The 14978-nt window shown below is 37.3% G+C and overlaps 1 protein-coding gene across 3 annotated transcripts in view; it reads left to right on the top strand.

Moving 5' to 3' along the window:
- TNR (tenascin R) overlaps positions 1-14978 on the top strand; it is a 578617-nt gene that overhangs the window by 471225 nt on the left and 92414 nt on the right. For all 3 annotated transcript variants that reach the window (XM_039348585.1, XM_039348594.1, XM_039348604.1), the window contains one exon: positions 2372-2848. In XM_039348585.1, coding sequence (XP_039204519.1) covers positions 2372-2848 — 477 coding nt within the window. The remainder of the gene's footprint in view (positions 1-2371; positions 2849-14978) is intronic.

The raw sequence follows: 14978 nt of genomic DNA, 5'->3' as shown, positions 1-14978 counted from the left end.
TTTAAGAAAATCAGATCTGTAAAACAAATCACTCAAAAAGCAGTGATTGAAGCCCACAGGATATTGGTGTAATTGAACTGTAAAAATGAAAGGTGAAAAAAATAGCTGGTAGCAAAAAGAAAGAAGGAAAATTGTGGGGAGAGGAAATTATACCACAAAAGCAAGATATGATCTTACCCTGCAAGTGGATATATTCAGGAAGAGATTGTGCACCAAGAAGTTAGGACTAGGCCTACTGAATATGGGCTACAAAAACAACTAGAACAACTAGAAAGCAGCATAGATAGTTTACTTCCCTAGTATCTAATGGCATCCAGAGTTTTGAATTTTTGCATCCCAGATAGGGGAACTCTATTAAAACTGTTCTCTGCTGTTCAGTATGGAGTGGGATTATGAGGAAGAAGATAAAAAAGATTTCCTTCTTTGTCACCCCCAAAACACATAGTACAGTAAAAGAATCAGCAGTATTTTAGCTATGAACCTGATAAGAAGAATGGGGAATAATGTACATGTTCCTTCCCATATATTTTCTCCTTCCTTCCATGTGGGAGGAGAGTATTTGTTAAGGGTTGAGAAAATTTGTTAATATGTTGTCCTATGTCCTCTGCCATCAACCCTTTTTTTTTCTTCATAAAGTTGAGAAGTTGGGTCCAACATCTGCATCTTTTTCTTTATTACAGGTTGATTCTTGCTGTTTGCCAGAATTGACTAAGCAGCAGGAAGCAATTTGCCACGAGTAACATTTCAGTTGGGTAAATTCTCAGAGTAGAAACCACGGGGAGCCTGATAAGTCAAGATGGGCTCACAGTTTGGCAATATGTTCCATCTCTTTTAAGGACAATTCTTCTACCTATCCTTGGAAAATGACTTTTCCCATTTTGTGGAAAGTTACCATTTGCAGTAATTTCACTTTTGTGCATTCATAGCTGTATACCAAATAGTAAATGGTGGTTTTGAGAGTATGAAGGGTATAAAGAGGAAGTACATTTTTTATGATTTTGCAGATGACATTATAGCACTAGCACTTAGACTTGTATCCATCAAGAATGGCAATTGATCTATAGCTAAGAAGGTAAACAATTGTAAATTTTATCCAAAAGATATCCTACCCTTCTCAGGGGAGAAATGTTCATAATAAAATCTCAAAATATACATTCTGCTTCCACCTTCTCCCCCCCCCACCACCCCCACCCCAAATTATCACACATAAACTTGATAGTAATACCACCAATGTATCTTCAGCGGAGGAGCAGCCTCTGTTATCACAGCAGAATTGAACAGAGATGTAATTTGCGAATAATGGGGAAGAAGTTCTTTGGCATTTGGTGTAGTAGAAATACTTTTCACCAGCCAGGATTTTCTCAGTCCCCACCCCATAGCCAATTCCTTAACTTCTCTTTTTTCATTCTTTTATTGTAGCAGCATGTTAAATGATGCCATCCTGCAGACACCAGGACATTAAGTGGCCTGTAAATTACATGTCTCAGGGCCACTTTTCCCTGTGATGGATGCTATTCAGCATGCCCATGAGTGACCATCTGGTGGCAGAAAGACCCCCTTGGATATGGAGATTCTATGCCACCTGGCATCCATTCTAAGAACACAAACATCATGATGAATCACATTTCTTGTACTTCATAGCACCTGAGATGATGCTGCTCAAATAAAAACCCTGAGATGTGCTTGGAAAATCAATACCAGGAGGAAAACACTTACAATGAATATGAGCAATCGGCAAAGTATTTTGCAACACTTGAAATCCCTTCATGTTTTGTGGCCTTTGTGAAGCTGTGTTGTAAATTCCACAGAATCTGGGAAGGTCCATAGCATGACATGATAACATCAGAATAACTTTATTTCCCAAGACCTCTAGCACCTAGAATTCAGGGACAATAGTGTTCCACTTATTTGTAATATTTCATTAAATGGTTTCCAGGACTTGCAACTTCACCTAACCAACCCAGATATTCTTAGGAAACTCATAGCCCAACTCCAGTGATGGCTGGGTCAATATCATTGCAGGCATCACTCATTCTCCCATTTTCTTTCTCATTCCTTGCCTTCATAAAGGAAACTCCTTCTTCCATTAATGCCAGGAAAATGTAGAATTATTTGTCATGTTTATTCCTTACTGAAATGCTACATTGGAGTCACTGTGGGGAATTGTAAATGGAGAGAGGTAGCCCATCGTATTTGGGGGGGGGCAGAGGGGAGGAGGGACTATGAATTTAAGAAAGTCATCAATTGCAGTTGTTGAAGACATCCCAATAGATGCCACTTTGAGTTGAGTTGATCTGGTCATGTATTCATTATTAAGAAGGTATGAAGTGTACCAAGGATACAGCATTAATAATTGTTTTTACAATTCCAGGGCAGCTGGATTACCTCCCCCATTGCAGCAGTCATGGTAACTTTAGCCTGGAAACCTGTGGGTGCATCTGCGATGAAGGCTGGGCTGGGAAGAATTGCTCTGAGCCTCTCTGTCCCCTCGGCTGCTCTAGCCGGGGTGTGTGCATTGATGGCCAGTGTGTTTGCGACAGCGATTATAGTGGGGAGGATTGCTCTGAGGCACATTGCCCAACTGACTGCAGCTCCCGAGGACTCTGTGTGGACGGAGAATGTATCTGTGAAGAAGGCTTTGCTGGAGAAGACTGTAATGAGCTTAGATGCCCAGAGGACTGCTTGGGGAAAGGGATCTGTGCCAATGGGACTTGCATCTGCCAAGAAGGCTACGTAGGGGAAGACTGTGGGCAGCTGAGGTGCCTCAACGCTTGCAGTGGGCGTGGATTCTGCCAAGAAGGCCTGTGCTCTTGCGAGGAAGGTTACCAAGGACGGGATTGTTCAGCAGGTATGGCAGCATGTAACAGTTAAGATAGTGGATAAATATAAAGCTCAAAGGGCCCCTAGTAAATTTCAGGCCTTTGTCATTTTTAGAAATCTGAAGCCTTTTTTGTTTAAAGAAAGAACATTTGCCAAGGAAAATGTTGGACCTAGTATATAAATACAACCAGCTCCACTAGAAGTTAGTGGATTATGTATCCTTTTTTTAAAAAAAAAACACTGAAAAAGGTCATTTTGCATGGACATTGCTGACTTAGAGAAGATGAGATGCTTCAGGACTTTACTCCATCCTCATTTTTAAGTAAATAGACATAATTTGCATTTCCCACAATACAGAGAGTGAATATCATTAATTTCCAATTTTCTCATTTCTCTACCCCAAATAAACTTTAAAAGGATATAAAATACCTAGATAAGACAATCCATGTTAAAGAAAAAAGAAAATGTTTTACTATGGAAAATCATGGGACAAATGCATTTTCTTTAAATATGCAAAGCCATATCAAAACAAGATTTATACAGAGGTAGACATATGTATGCATCCATAGAGCTGGGTATACTGGCATAAAATATAATAGTGAAATAATTTATTTTATTTTTTTATAAATATTTTATTGATTTTCTATTTTGACAATCAAGTGCCTAATTAAACAACATGAAGACTGGGTCCATTAGTCATTTTGTGGTACATGTAAGCTTCTTCATACTTAATCCAATATTATACCCTCCAACACATCCTCTCTTCATCTGGTAATAGACATTATTCCACACTAAGCAAATATAACTCTTATTGTTATAAATAAATATACAATTGCCTATCAATATTTGTTATATTTTTCTAAAGGTATCAATAATGTCAGTTTAAAATATCTTTTAACCAAGCATATTTTAATTGCATTTAAATTCATTATCCATTTATTCAATCTATATCCTATTTTCGCTTTTTTCAGTTCTAATTCCCTTCTAGTAATAAACATTTTTCTACACTAAGCAAATACAATTCTTATTATTGTAAGTAAATATAGAATTGCCTATCAATATTTATTATATTTTTCTAAAAATGTCAATAATATCAGTTAAAATAGCTTTTCTAACCAAAACTTATCTTAATTGCATTTCCATTCAATATCTATTTATTCAGTCTAAATCCTATTTTCACTTTTTACAATTTTATTTCCCCGTCCATGTTCAAAATATCTAAATTATTTATAATTTCAAAACAAGTTATAGTTGGATAACCAAAAGTTTCCCCTATTCAAAATTCTTAACATATTCTTCTTTTCCTTTTTATACCAAGATATGATATTCTGATTACAAATCCTATCTAATTATAATAATTATAATATTTCTAACAATCTATTCTTAACCCTATTCAAACATCAGATTGATAATGTAACATCTCCTCTAATAGGTCAAGAATTTTGTTTCTTTCAGTCTTACTCTAGCTTTCTTCCTTTGCCAACTAACTTTCCAAGTTAGTACATTTGGATAATCAAATAGTTCTTCCTCTATTTTTGTATATATTATTTGTGTCGAGAGAATCAATTTAGTTAAAGTATTTTTGGAAGAACCAGCCTGTTGATATTCATTAAACAGCCTCTCTCCTTCTCCAATTCCCCACAGTTCTATTGACAGCTTTCTCTTCCATTCCATCAGCTCTCCTTCCTTATCCTCCAGTAAGTTCTGAGATTTTGATTTGTAGAATGTCTGCTCCATTTCCAATATTCTCATTGTTTCTTCTAAGTCTTCATTTATCTGAGTCTGGTCACAATTTTCTTCCTTCAGATCCTAAATGTTTGAGTCAGCATTTTCTATTTTTCCTTCTGTTTTCAGAATTGCTCTGTATTTATTTTCTGGATTTGTAGATTGAAATTTAAAAAATTGTTCTTTTATCTCCTTTGTGTTTATTTTAAATTCATCACGAGCTGAAGCGATTGTTTCTTGTATTGATTTCAACATGGAGAGAATTTCTTTCTGTTATTCATCAGTATTTTCTTGGTAATCTGGCAAACTGAAGCTTCTGGAGACAGGTGTTAAAGGTGGTTTTTCATCATTTAAAGTTAAGTAGGAAACATCCATTTTATATTTTGTAAGTACTCTTTATAAGTTTGTCCAACCAACTAGTTGTTCTTAAACCTCCCCTAGGCAGATATAAATAAAGTTCACTTTTTTCTGTCCAATGAGAAAAATATCCTTTTTGTCCAGGGCAAAAAAAAGAACTATTACAAGTTGTTTAATAATCAAGATTTATAAAAGCATTCCAAAATGTTCCATCACATCTGGCAATATTATATATATATATATATATATATATATATATATATATATATATATATATATATATATATATATATATATATATATATGTATGTATGTATATATATGTCTTCTTCAGGAGAATAGATCCACAATACAGCTCTAGAAGTCAGTATTTTTGTTCATATTTCAGACAGGCCAATTTTAAAATGATATTATTGTCTCTGCCACACAGATAAGCAGTCCCAAGCCTGTTCCATTTTCTCAGCTGCAAATCTCAAAAGTCAAAGCTTCAAGGCCAGGCAAAGTCTTATCTCACTCTGGGCTTCAAGCCAGGTTGCTTTTAGGCAAAAATAGATTGTAGTGCCATACATTCACCACTAGATGTCCTCAAAGCCGTTTTCAGTTTTTAAAACCCAAACTTATAAGCTTTTCCAGCCTTTTTTTAAAAAAAAAGTCTTAGAAAACATTTTTAGTCCTCAAATTTCCAAGTCATATTTATGTATTAGTTCTGAGTTAGTCTTATAGGTTTCTCCTTTTCCCTGGGTAATTAATTTGCCACTTTTCTAAGAGAATGGGGTGGAAATTCCCTTTACCTTCTCTTCGGGCAGATTTTCAGGAAAAATTCATAAAGAGAGGCTTAGATCTCACCCGGTTTCATCTACGTTGCTGTAAACTTGCTTAGTAGTGCTTGGTGTCTTCTGTTGACAGCAACTTCTGACTGGCTATCCGAATGTAGCCAGTCTTTCCCCCGCCGGTTTAGAGGCCTTCCTCAGATCAAATGGGAGGGCTGCCAACCACCCCATGATCAAAACAAGGGTCCTCTCCTTGCTTGCCGCCTCTATGGGGCAGCTTTCGACCCTTTTCAGGGTCCCCCCAGCAGAGCAAAATCAAATGCGGAAGACGGAAGACGGAGCTGGTCTTCCAGCATCTGCTTCCGCCATAACCAAAAGCCGAAAGAACTTTATTATTGAAGCAAGCTTTATGAAGTTGTTAGAACAAGTCTAGATGTGAGGACAACAAGTCTAGATGATGGAAAGGAAAGGAGATGTCTAGCTCAGAGTGACCGTATGCAGTTATGTATATGCATTTGGCAATGGAACTGGATGCTAAGAAATTCTGGAGTTTTATTTTCTTACTATTTGTGCTTGTTTGTCAGCCTTCCTGGGTAGATTAGACAGGAAACAATGAGATAATTGTACTTTATTGTAAGACCTCATTAACAGAATCTTGCAAGTCTGAAAGTACAATCTCATTTACAGCCTGAGAAGCTAGGGAGGGGGCCTTCGAGCCTCTCTTTCTGACCATTGTGCAACTGTGGAGTCTCTTATCTGACCCTTCCCTAGACAGCATTTCTTCACCCCACAACTCAAAATCTTTCCTATACACTGTTATGTTTTCCAAGAGCACCTGACATTTTCTGTGAGAATTTAACTGCTTTCTCTGAATATTATCCCTTTTTCATTCAAGGACTGAAGACTTACCACAAACCAAATATAGCTATCTAAAACTACAAGGCTGACACAGAAGACTCAAAGGCCAATGCTTTGTAACGTTTCTGAAACAGAAGAGCAAAGAAAAGTCCCTCAGTCAAATGAACAAAAGATTAGGAGTCACAGACCAGAATAATTGTACATTCTTTGTAAGGAGCCTTACCAGCCAATGTGACTGGAGTGGTAACAGTGGACTTTCCTTTGCTGGAGGTGTTTAACTGAGGGGGTGGCAGCTCTCGGTCAGGGATGCTATAGTAATGGATTCGTTTAGGTAGTGGGTGAGATTACCTACTCACTACCTAAATGGGGTAGGGTTTGTGAAGACTTAGCAACTGAACAAAGGGATTAGATAATTGCCAACATTTCTTCAACCCTTAGATGCTATGTTTTTACAAAGAGGTCTTATTGAAATAGGCTAGTTGTTGAGTTATAACTTTTATTTCATGGGCGATTGAAACTGACAAATATTGATAAGCAACGAAGCCACAGTTCAAGGACCTGTGTTATATATTCTGGAAATTACAGTGAGGTAAAATAGGATTGCAGCTTCTAATGGCAAGACTTTACCAGTCCCTTGAGAATACTAATGCAGAATTAGGCAAATATGCCCACTCTTCCCCCAGTAAAATAATGGAGACCTACTGTTCTCAAATACTGTCAAAATGAAATATTATGTAAATATTATTATTACACCCCTTCTTCTTTTCTACATAAAATAGTGAAATTCTGCTCTTGTTTTTTAAAAAAAATCAAGCTGATCTTGTGCAAGGTATGAAAGTGCCATTATATGGTGAAAGGAAGAAATGAGCCATTAAGGAGAGACTTGGACAAGAGTTTAATACTCCAGAGATAGAAAGAAGCATACAACCCCAATAATCCTATCATGAATTTGTTTAGTATGAATTGTCTCTATTTCTTGACCTGGCCTATCTCAAAGGGCTGACAGCTTTGCCCTTCTCTGCTCTGCTTTATTGAAAGTCTGGAGATAAGTTGCTAGCAAAATCAGAGTAGGGGAGAGATGGAGGGTAGGAAAGGAAGCCAGAAACAAAATGCTAATAAAGAGGGCAAACCATAAGAATAACAAATGACCAGAGGAAAGAGCAGCAATCCAGAACTTCCAGCACAATTGCTAATCATATTTGCAGCAGGTCACTGGATCTCACCTTCAAGATAATCTAGCTGCCTTTGAAGACCATTTGAATTTTGTAGCTGGTACAAAATGCTTGTTAACCTGCTTGTTAACTGGCACTTGTTTCCTTTAGCTGTGGAACTTGCATTAATTTCCAGTGAGTTTCTGGATACAATCCAAAATGCTTTCACCTATAAAGTCCTGCATGGCTGGGCATATGGGCACTTGCCAAACCGCCTTTTCCCAAAATTAATCTCTCTGATTCATTCTTCCCAGGAAAAACTGCTAGTATTTCCCAATTTCAAGAGGCAATTGGAGTGTAAAACACAGAAATGCTGGTTTTTTTAGTTATGGCCTCAGTTCTGTGGAATAGCTCCCTTTAGAAATTAGACTAGCAGTCTTTTGAACATCTTCCAGGAACTAATGAAAACAGAGCCCTTCTGGAGAATAGGATGATTATTATTTTGATTGTTGTTGCTTCATTTTTATTTTTTATTTAACTTAATTTTTGTTTTTTGTGGGCATTATAATCATCTCTCTTTAATTGTTAATCACCAAGAGACCCTGTAGATTACAGTAGTACGACATGTAATAAATAAATGAATCATAGATATCTGTGAAAGAACAGTTGTGGAAGAACAAAGGATTTTGATTCCAAACTTTAAGAGTATCAAATGCACTTCTAGTACCTGGAAATCCAAATAGAATAGAATAGAATAGAATAGAATAGAATAGAATAGAATAGAATAGAATAGAATAGGACTTGGAAGGGACCCTGGAGGTCTTCTAGTCCAACCCCTTACTCAGGCAGGAAACCCTATACATTTCAGACATTTTCACTATTGAATTTCATTTTGTTACACAGCATCCAATGTTCAAGTCTGTCAAGATCCTTCTGTATCTTAAGCCTATCATCTGGAGTGTTGGCTATTCCTGCCAGCTTGGTGTCATCTGCAAAGTTGATGAGTTCTCCATCTATCCCCTCATCCAAATCATTGATGAAGATATTAAAGAGTAATGGGCCTAAAACAGAGGCCCATTACTCTTCAATATCTTCGATATCTATATACTTCCTTCCATGTAGATGTAGTTCTATTGAGGACCACACGTTGAATGTGGTTGATCAGCCAGCTACAAACCCATCTGGTGGTGATGCTGTCTAACCCACATTTTTCTATCTTATCAAGTAGTAGATTGTGGTCTACTTTATCAGATGCCTTACTGAAGTCCAAGTAAATTATATCCACAGTATTCTTCTGGTCCACTAATTTTGCCACTTTATCAAAGAATGTGATAAGATTTGTCTGGCATGATCTGTTTTTGACAAACCCATGTTGGCTTTTGGTTATGACTTTGTTTGCCTTTAGTGTTTGCTGATTCGTTGCTTGATTATCTTTTCCAGAATCTTCCCAGATACTGAGGTCAGGCGGATAGAGCTGTAGTTTTCTGGATCTATTTTGTTTCCTTTTTTGAAGATGGGAACTACATCACCTCTTTTCCAATCCTCCAGTAGTTTCCCAGTGCTCCAGGATCTTTGAAAGATATAGTTCAATGGTTCTAGATCATGTCTGCCAGTTCCTTAAGAACCTTGGTGTGTAATCCATCTGGTCCTGGTGATTTAAACTCATCTAGGGTGGACAGGTGTTCACTTACCATTTTCTTGCCTATTTTAGCTTGTATTCCTCATCTGTTTTTTATGGTACTGTTTTTGATAGGTTGGACTGTTTTTTTCCTTTTGTGTAAAGACAGATGCAAAAAATGAGTTAAGCAGTTCTGTTTTCTCTGTGTTGCTTGTCACCTTTTTGCCACTTTCTCCCATTAATGGACCAATCATTTGCTTGACTTTTTTCTTGTTTTTTACATGTTGAAAGAAGCTTTTTTTGTTACTTTTGACTTTTGTCACAAGCCTTAGTTCATTTTGAGCCTTACCTTTTCTCACTTCATCTTTGCAGGCTTGGGCTAATTGGTGATATTTTGCCTTAGTTATGTTCCCCTCTTTCCACTTTTTATACTTATCCTTTTAGTCTTTCAATATATCAGAGAATTCTTTAGGCAACCGTGCTGATTTCTTTTGAGAGCTGTTGCTTTTTTTCTTCATTGGTATTGTGCTAGACTGGACTTTTATAATCTCACTTTTCAAAGCTTTCTCTAAGTTTATTGAAATTAGCTCTCTTAAAGTCTAAGTCTCTAGTTTGACTTTTTCTATTGCTTGTGCTTGCATAATGTTGAATTCCAATATTGCATGATCACTCCCCTCAAGGTTCCTGTAGCTTCAATACCTTTTATCATTTCATCTCTGTTAGTGAGAATTAAGTCCATTATGGCTGATCCCCTAGTTTCCTTCTCCACTTTTTGGAAGACAAAGTTGTCTGCTAGGTTTGTCAGGAACCTGTTTGATCTTCCACTTGGTGCAGAGTTTGTGTCCCAATTGATGTCAGGGTAGTTAAAGTGCCCCATTACTATTGTGATATGCTTCCTACATACCTTAGTTAACTGACTAGCAAAAAGTTCATCTATTTCCTCTGTTTGGTTGGGTGGCCTATAGTATACACCTATGGCAATGTCGTTTCCCCCCCTTTTTTTATATTGACCCAAATGCATTCAGGGCAGTTTTCATCATTGTTGTGCTCTATTTCTATAGAGATGTAGTCATTTCTTATATAGAGAGCAACTCCACCTCCTCTTTTATTTGGTCTGTTTCTTTTAAATAATTTAAATCCCTCTAACTGTGTGTTCCATTTGTGGTTTCATCCCACCAAGTTTCCATAATGGCAACAATATCATATCTGCCTCATTTACTTCAGTTTCTAGTTCACACTGTTTATTCATCATACTCTGTGCATTGGTGTATAGCCATTTGAGTCCTTTTTGACTGACCCTGTGTTTACTTCCTACATAACCTGTTTTGTGCCTGAGTTCCCCTACTTCCTTACCACATGTTTGATTAGTGATCTTGTTGTCAGTCCCTGCATTTCTGATAACCAGCTAGGATTACTCAGCAGGATGAAGGTACTAACACAGAGCGATACTCAACAGGCATTTTTGGAAGAGTCCTAAATGTTCTAGCTTCCTGTAGAGATGCCATGGGAAGTAGTAATTTTTTTGGTTTCAGAAGACCACTCGGATGTGGGATGTATTTTCACTACTTTGTTTTTTATGTTTTAGAACTTGCAGTACCAGAAAGACTTTAGCTGTTGCATGACCACCATCATGGCATGTGCTATGACAAGCTCAGGCAGCTCATCAAGCCCAGGACTAAATGCTTTGCTTCTTGAGTGATTTGTGCCATTCATCAGTCAAGTAATACACTGCCTTTGTCTCCTCTTTGTTTTCTAAAAGAGCAGGAGGGCTGTTATCCAAAGTGCTTTTCTACTTCTGCTTCGAGGCTATTTAAACAATAGGAGAAAAGTGCTGTTTCACATTTCTCATTTCAAATAGGGTGAGAGACTGTTCCCTTCTAACTCAAGGCAATTTCATTTTGCTAAATGAATTGTCCAAAGGGAGTGAGCAAAAGAGGCAATGACCAGAAACAGCATCTTTCCTGCTAATGTTTTGTAGAAATCTGCTTCTTTCCTTTTTGCAGAGGAAGATAACAGAATAACAGAGTTGGAAGGGACCTCAGAGGTTTTCTAGTCCATCCCTCTTCTTAAGCAGGAGAGCCTATATCAATATAGACAAATGGCTGTCCAGTCTCTTCTTGAAAATAATCAGTGATGGAGCACCCACAATTTCTGAAGGCAAGCCTTTCCACTGTATAATTCTTCCTGTCAGGAAATTTCTCCTTAATTCTAGGTTGGAACTCTCTTTAACAATCTTCCACTCATTCTTTTTTTTAAAAAAATAGATATTTTATTAATTTTCTATTTTTACAAACAAGTGCTTAATAGACAACATGTTGACTGGGTCCATTAATAATTCCGTGGTACATATAAGCTTATTCAAACTAAATCCAATATTACACCATCCAATACCTCCTCTCTTCTTCCAGTAATAAATATTTTTCCACATTAAGCAAATACAATTCTTATTGTTATTAATAGATATACACTTGGATATCAGCATTTACTACAGTTTTCTAATAATATCAATGATATCAGTTTATATTTTCAACCAAAACGTATCTTAATTGCATTTGCATTCAATATCCATTTATTCAGTCAGTATCCTATTTTTGCTTTTTTTTTTCAGTTTTAATTTCCCGTGCATATTCAAAATATCTCAATCATTTATAGTTTCAAAACAAGTTATATTTGGCTAACCAAAAGCTTCCGTTATTCAAACTTCTTAGCATTTTCTTATTTCCCTTTTCATACCAAAATATGATATTCTGATTACCAATCTTATCTATCTAATTATAATAATATTTCTATTTCTAGCAATCTATTTTTAACCATATTCAAACATCTAATTGATAATGTAATATCCCATCTAATAGGTCAAAACTTCTGTTTTCTTCAGTCTTACTCTAGCTTTCTTCCTTTGCTAACTAACTTTCCAAATCAGTGCATTTGGATCATCAAACAATTCTTCCTCTATTTTTGTGCATATTATTTGGAGCAAAAGAAACAATTTAGTTAAAGTATTTCTGGAAGAGCTAGCCCATTGATATTCATTAAATAGCCTCCCTCCTTCTCCAATTTCCCCACAGTTCTGGTAATAGTTCCATCTTCCATTCCATTGGCTTTCCTTCCTTATCCTCCAGTATGCTCTGAAATCTTGGCTGATAAAATGTCTGTTCCATTTCCAATACTATCATTATGTCTTCTAATTCTTCATTTGTCTGAGTCTGGCCATTAGGTTTTTCCTTTGGGAACTCCATATTTGGATCAGCTTTCTCTAGTTTTCCTTCTATCTGGGTTGCTAGTTCCTTCTCTGTGGTTATTTTCTGGGTTTGTAGATTTAATTGTTCTTTTATCTCCTTTGTGTTATTTTTAATCTCATCACGAGCTAAGGCAACTGTTTCTTGTATTAATTTCAACATGGAGATAATTTCTTTCTGTAATTCATCAGTATTTTCTTGGTGATCTGTCAAACTAAGGCTTCTGGAGACAGATGTTAAGGGTGGTTTATTACCATTTAGGGCTAAGTATGGAACATCCATTTTATTTTTTGTAAATGGTCTTTATAGAAATTTGTTTGAAAACAGGAAGTTTCAGTTAATTATTATTGGGGCTCCAGATTATCCAACCAATTTATCAATCCTTTCTTAAACCTCCCCTAAGCAAATATAAGTAAAATTCAAATTTTTCTGTCCAATGAGAAATAGATCCTTTCTGTCCAGGGAGAAGAAAAAACCATTAAAAGTTGTTTATCAGTCAAGATTTATAATCCAAAATATTCCATCATATCAGGCAATAGTGTATATTTCTTCTACAGAAAAATAGTTCCACAATACAGTTCTGAAAGTCAGTATTTGTATTCGTAATTCAGACAGGCCAATTTTAGAATAGTTTATCATCTCTGCCACACTGATAAGCAGCCCCCAAGCCATTTCTTTCTCATCTGCAATCTTTAAAAGCAAATGCTTCCAAGGCCAGCCAGAGTATTATCTAAATCTGGGCTTCAAGCCAGGTTTCTTTTAGGCATAATAACTTGTAGTGCTGTAAATTCACCACTTGATATTATTGACACTGTTTTCCAGGTTTTTTTTTTTTTAATCTAAAACTTATACTGCAGACTTTTCAAGTCTATTTTTTTTAAAAAAAGAAGTCTTAAAAGCACTTTTAGTCCCCAAATTTCATATATATATATATATATATATATATATTTCAGTAAAAAAGGAAGCGATCACCAGGAAATAAAACACCAAGGTTTTAATAAATAAAATCAAGCTTTCGATGGCTAACATCTGCCATCATCGTCAGGATACAAGCCAGCTAGTGAGGAAACCTGCTTATAAGCATAGCCACACCTAAACTCTACGCATGGACCTTGTAACAGGTCCAAGCCAACTAATCCTTACTTCACTTACAGCCTTCAGTGATTCTTTCTTTTAGCTCTTACTTACATCCACCTAGCTTTCAATGGCTAGCACCTGCCATCATTGTCAGAATACAAGCTAGCTAGTGAGGAAACCTGCTTATAAGCATAGCCACGCCTAAACTCTATGCATGGACCTTGTAACAGGTCCAGGCCGACTAATCCTTGCTTCATTTACAGCCTTCAGTGATTCCTTCTTATAGCTCTTACTTACATCCACACAACCACCCACTTCCTCCCTCCCTTTAGTTCCTGAGTCATATAGGCAACGTGTATTTCTCAAAATTAAAGGGTCCTCTGCACTATTGAGTTGATTCTTCTTCCTGTGTTCCTTGGGACGTTTCTCTCCTCCACTCCTCCGGCACGCATCGCACTCATTTGCATTCTTCAATCCTGTCACTCCTTCAATCCCCCCACAATCCTTGCCACCAATCTCATCCACACTTTTATTTCCCCCCACTGTTGCCAGCATATCGCATCCTCCGTGCTCCTCCTTCGTGCCACCCGGTGCAACTCTCAATCCGGTTGCCTCTCTTTCAGTCTTCCGTAATGCCGCTCTCCGGGAGCGCGTGACCACCCCCATAATGGGGCGGCTGTAAGTATTGATCTTCTGTACATCCATTGAAGGCATGTCTCTGTCTCGGTGGCTCTGATCAGTGTGGCCGCATAGCAAAGGTGTTATTCTGCCATCGCTCATAGTAGGTGTTGCCTTTTTTGAATTCCTATCCATTTCCAAGGCACCGGCGACCAGGTGCGTTGTAGCGGGGGCACCATTGGGGACAGTGGAGCCGATATAGTCACTGGGGTAGTGAGTTTGTTTTGTGTTAATTGGGACACTTGTTGTTCTTATTCTTGAGTATTGGGTACAATGCAAGGAGGTGTCTGGGGCATCCGAGGATGGGCTATTAATATCAACAAATTTCTTAATTGATGGCGGATGTACACACGAATCATTAACTAAAGGGGGTCTAGATTGTAGATGTCTCTCTTCTTTGTTGCCAGTTTCATCTAATGGACACCCAGAGTTTTTGTTACTCATATGTTTTTTCCCAGGTCGTCTACGCATTTCCCACGCCTTCATGGTCTGATATGCCGGGCGTAGGTCCACATGTCGATTGATTGACATGCTGCCTGAAAACCAGGCTTCTTTGAGTAACCTACCACTCTTGGAGGTGTCACTGGCAACCACCCTTACGCCGTCAAAATTAAATTTATGACCAAACTCCTCCATGTGAGTCAGTATTTGGGAGTACTGCTCACCTCTTCTTATTGCCAGCTTG

Source organism: Crotalus tigris, unplaced genomic scaffold (genome assembly GCF_016545835.1).
Source record: "Crotalus tigris isolate CLP2741 ecotype Arizona unplaced genomic scaffold, ASM1654583v1 scf7180000017560.2302168, whole genome shotgun sequence".
In the NCBI taxonomy this organism is placed as follows: domain Eukaryota; kingdom Metazoa; phylum Chordata; class Lepidosauria; order Squamata; family Viperidae; genus Crotalus; species Crotalus tigris.
This window is presented reverse-complemented; position numbering and strand designations above follow the sequence as displayed.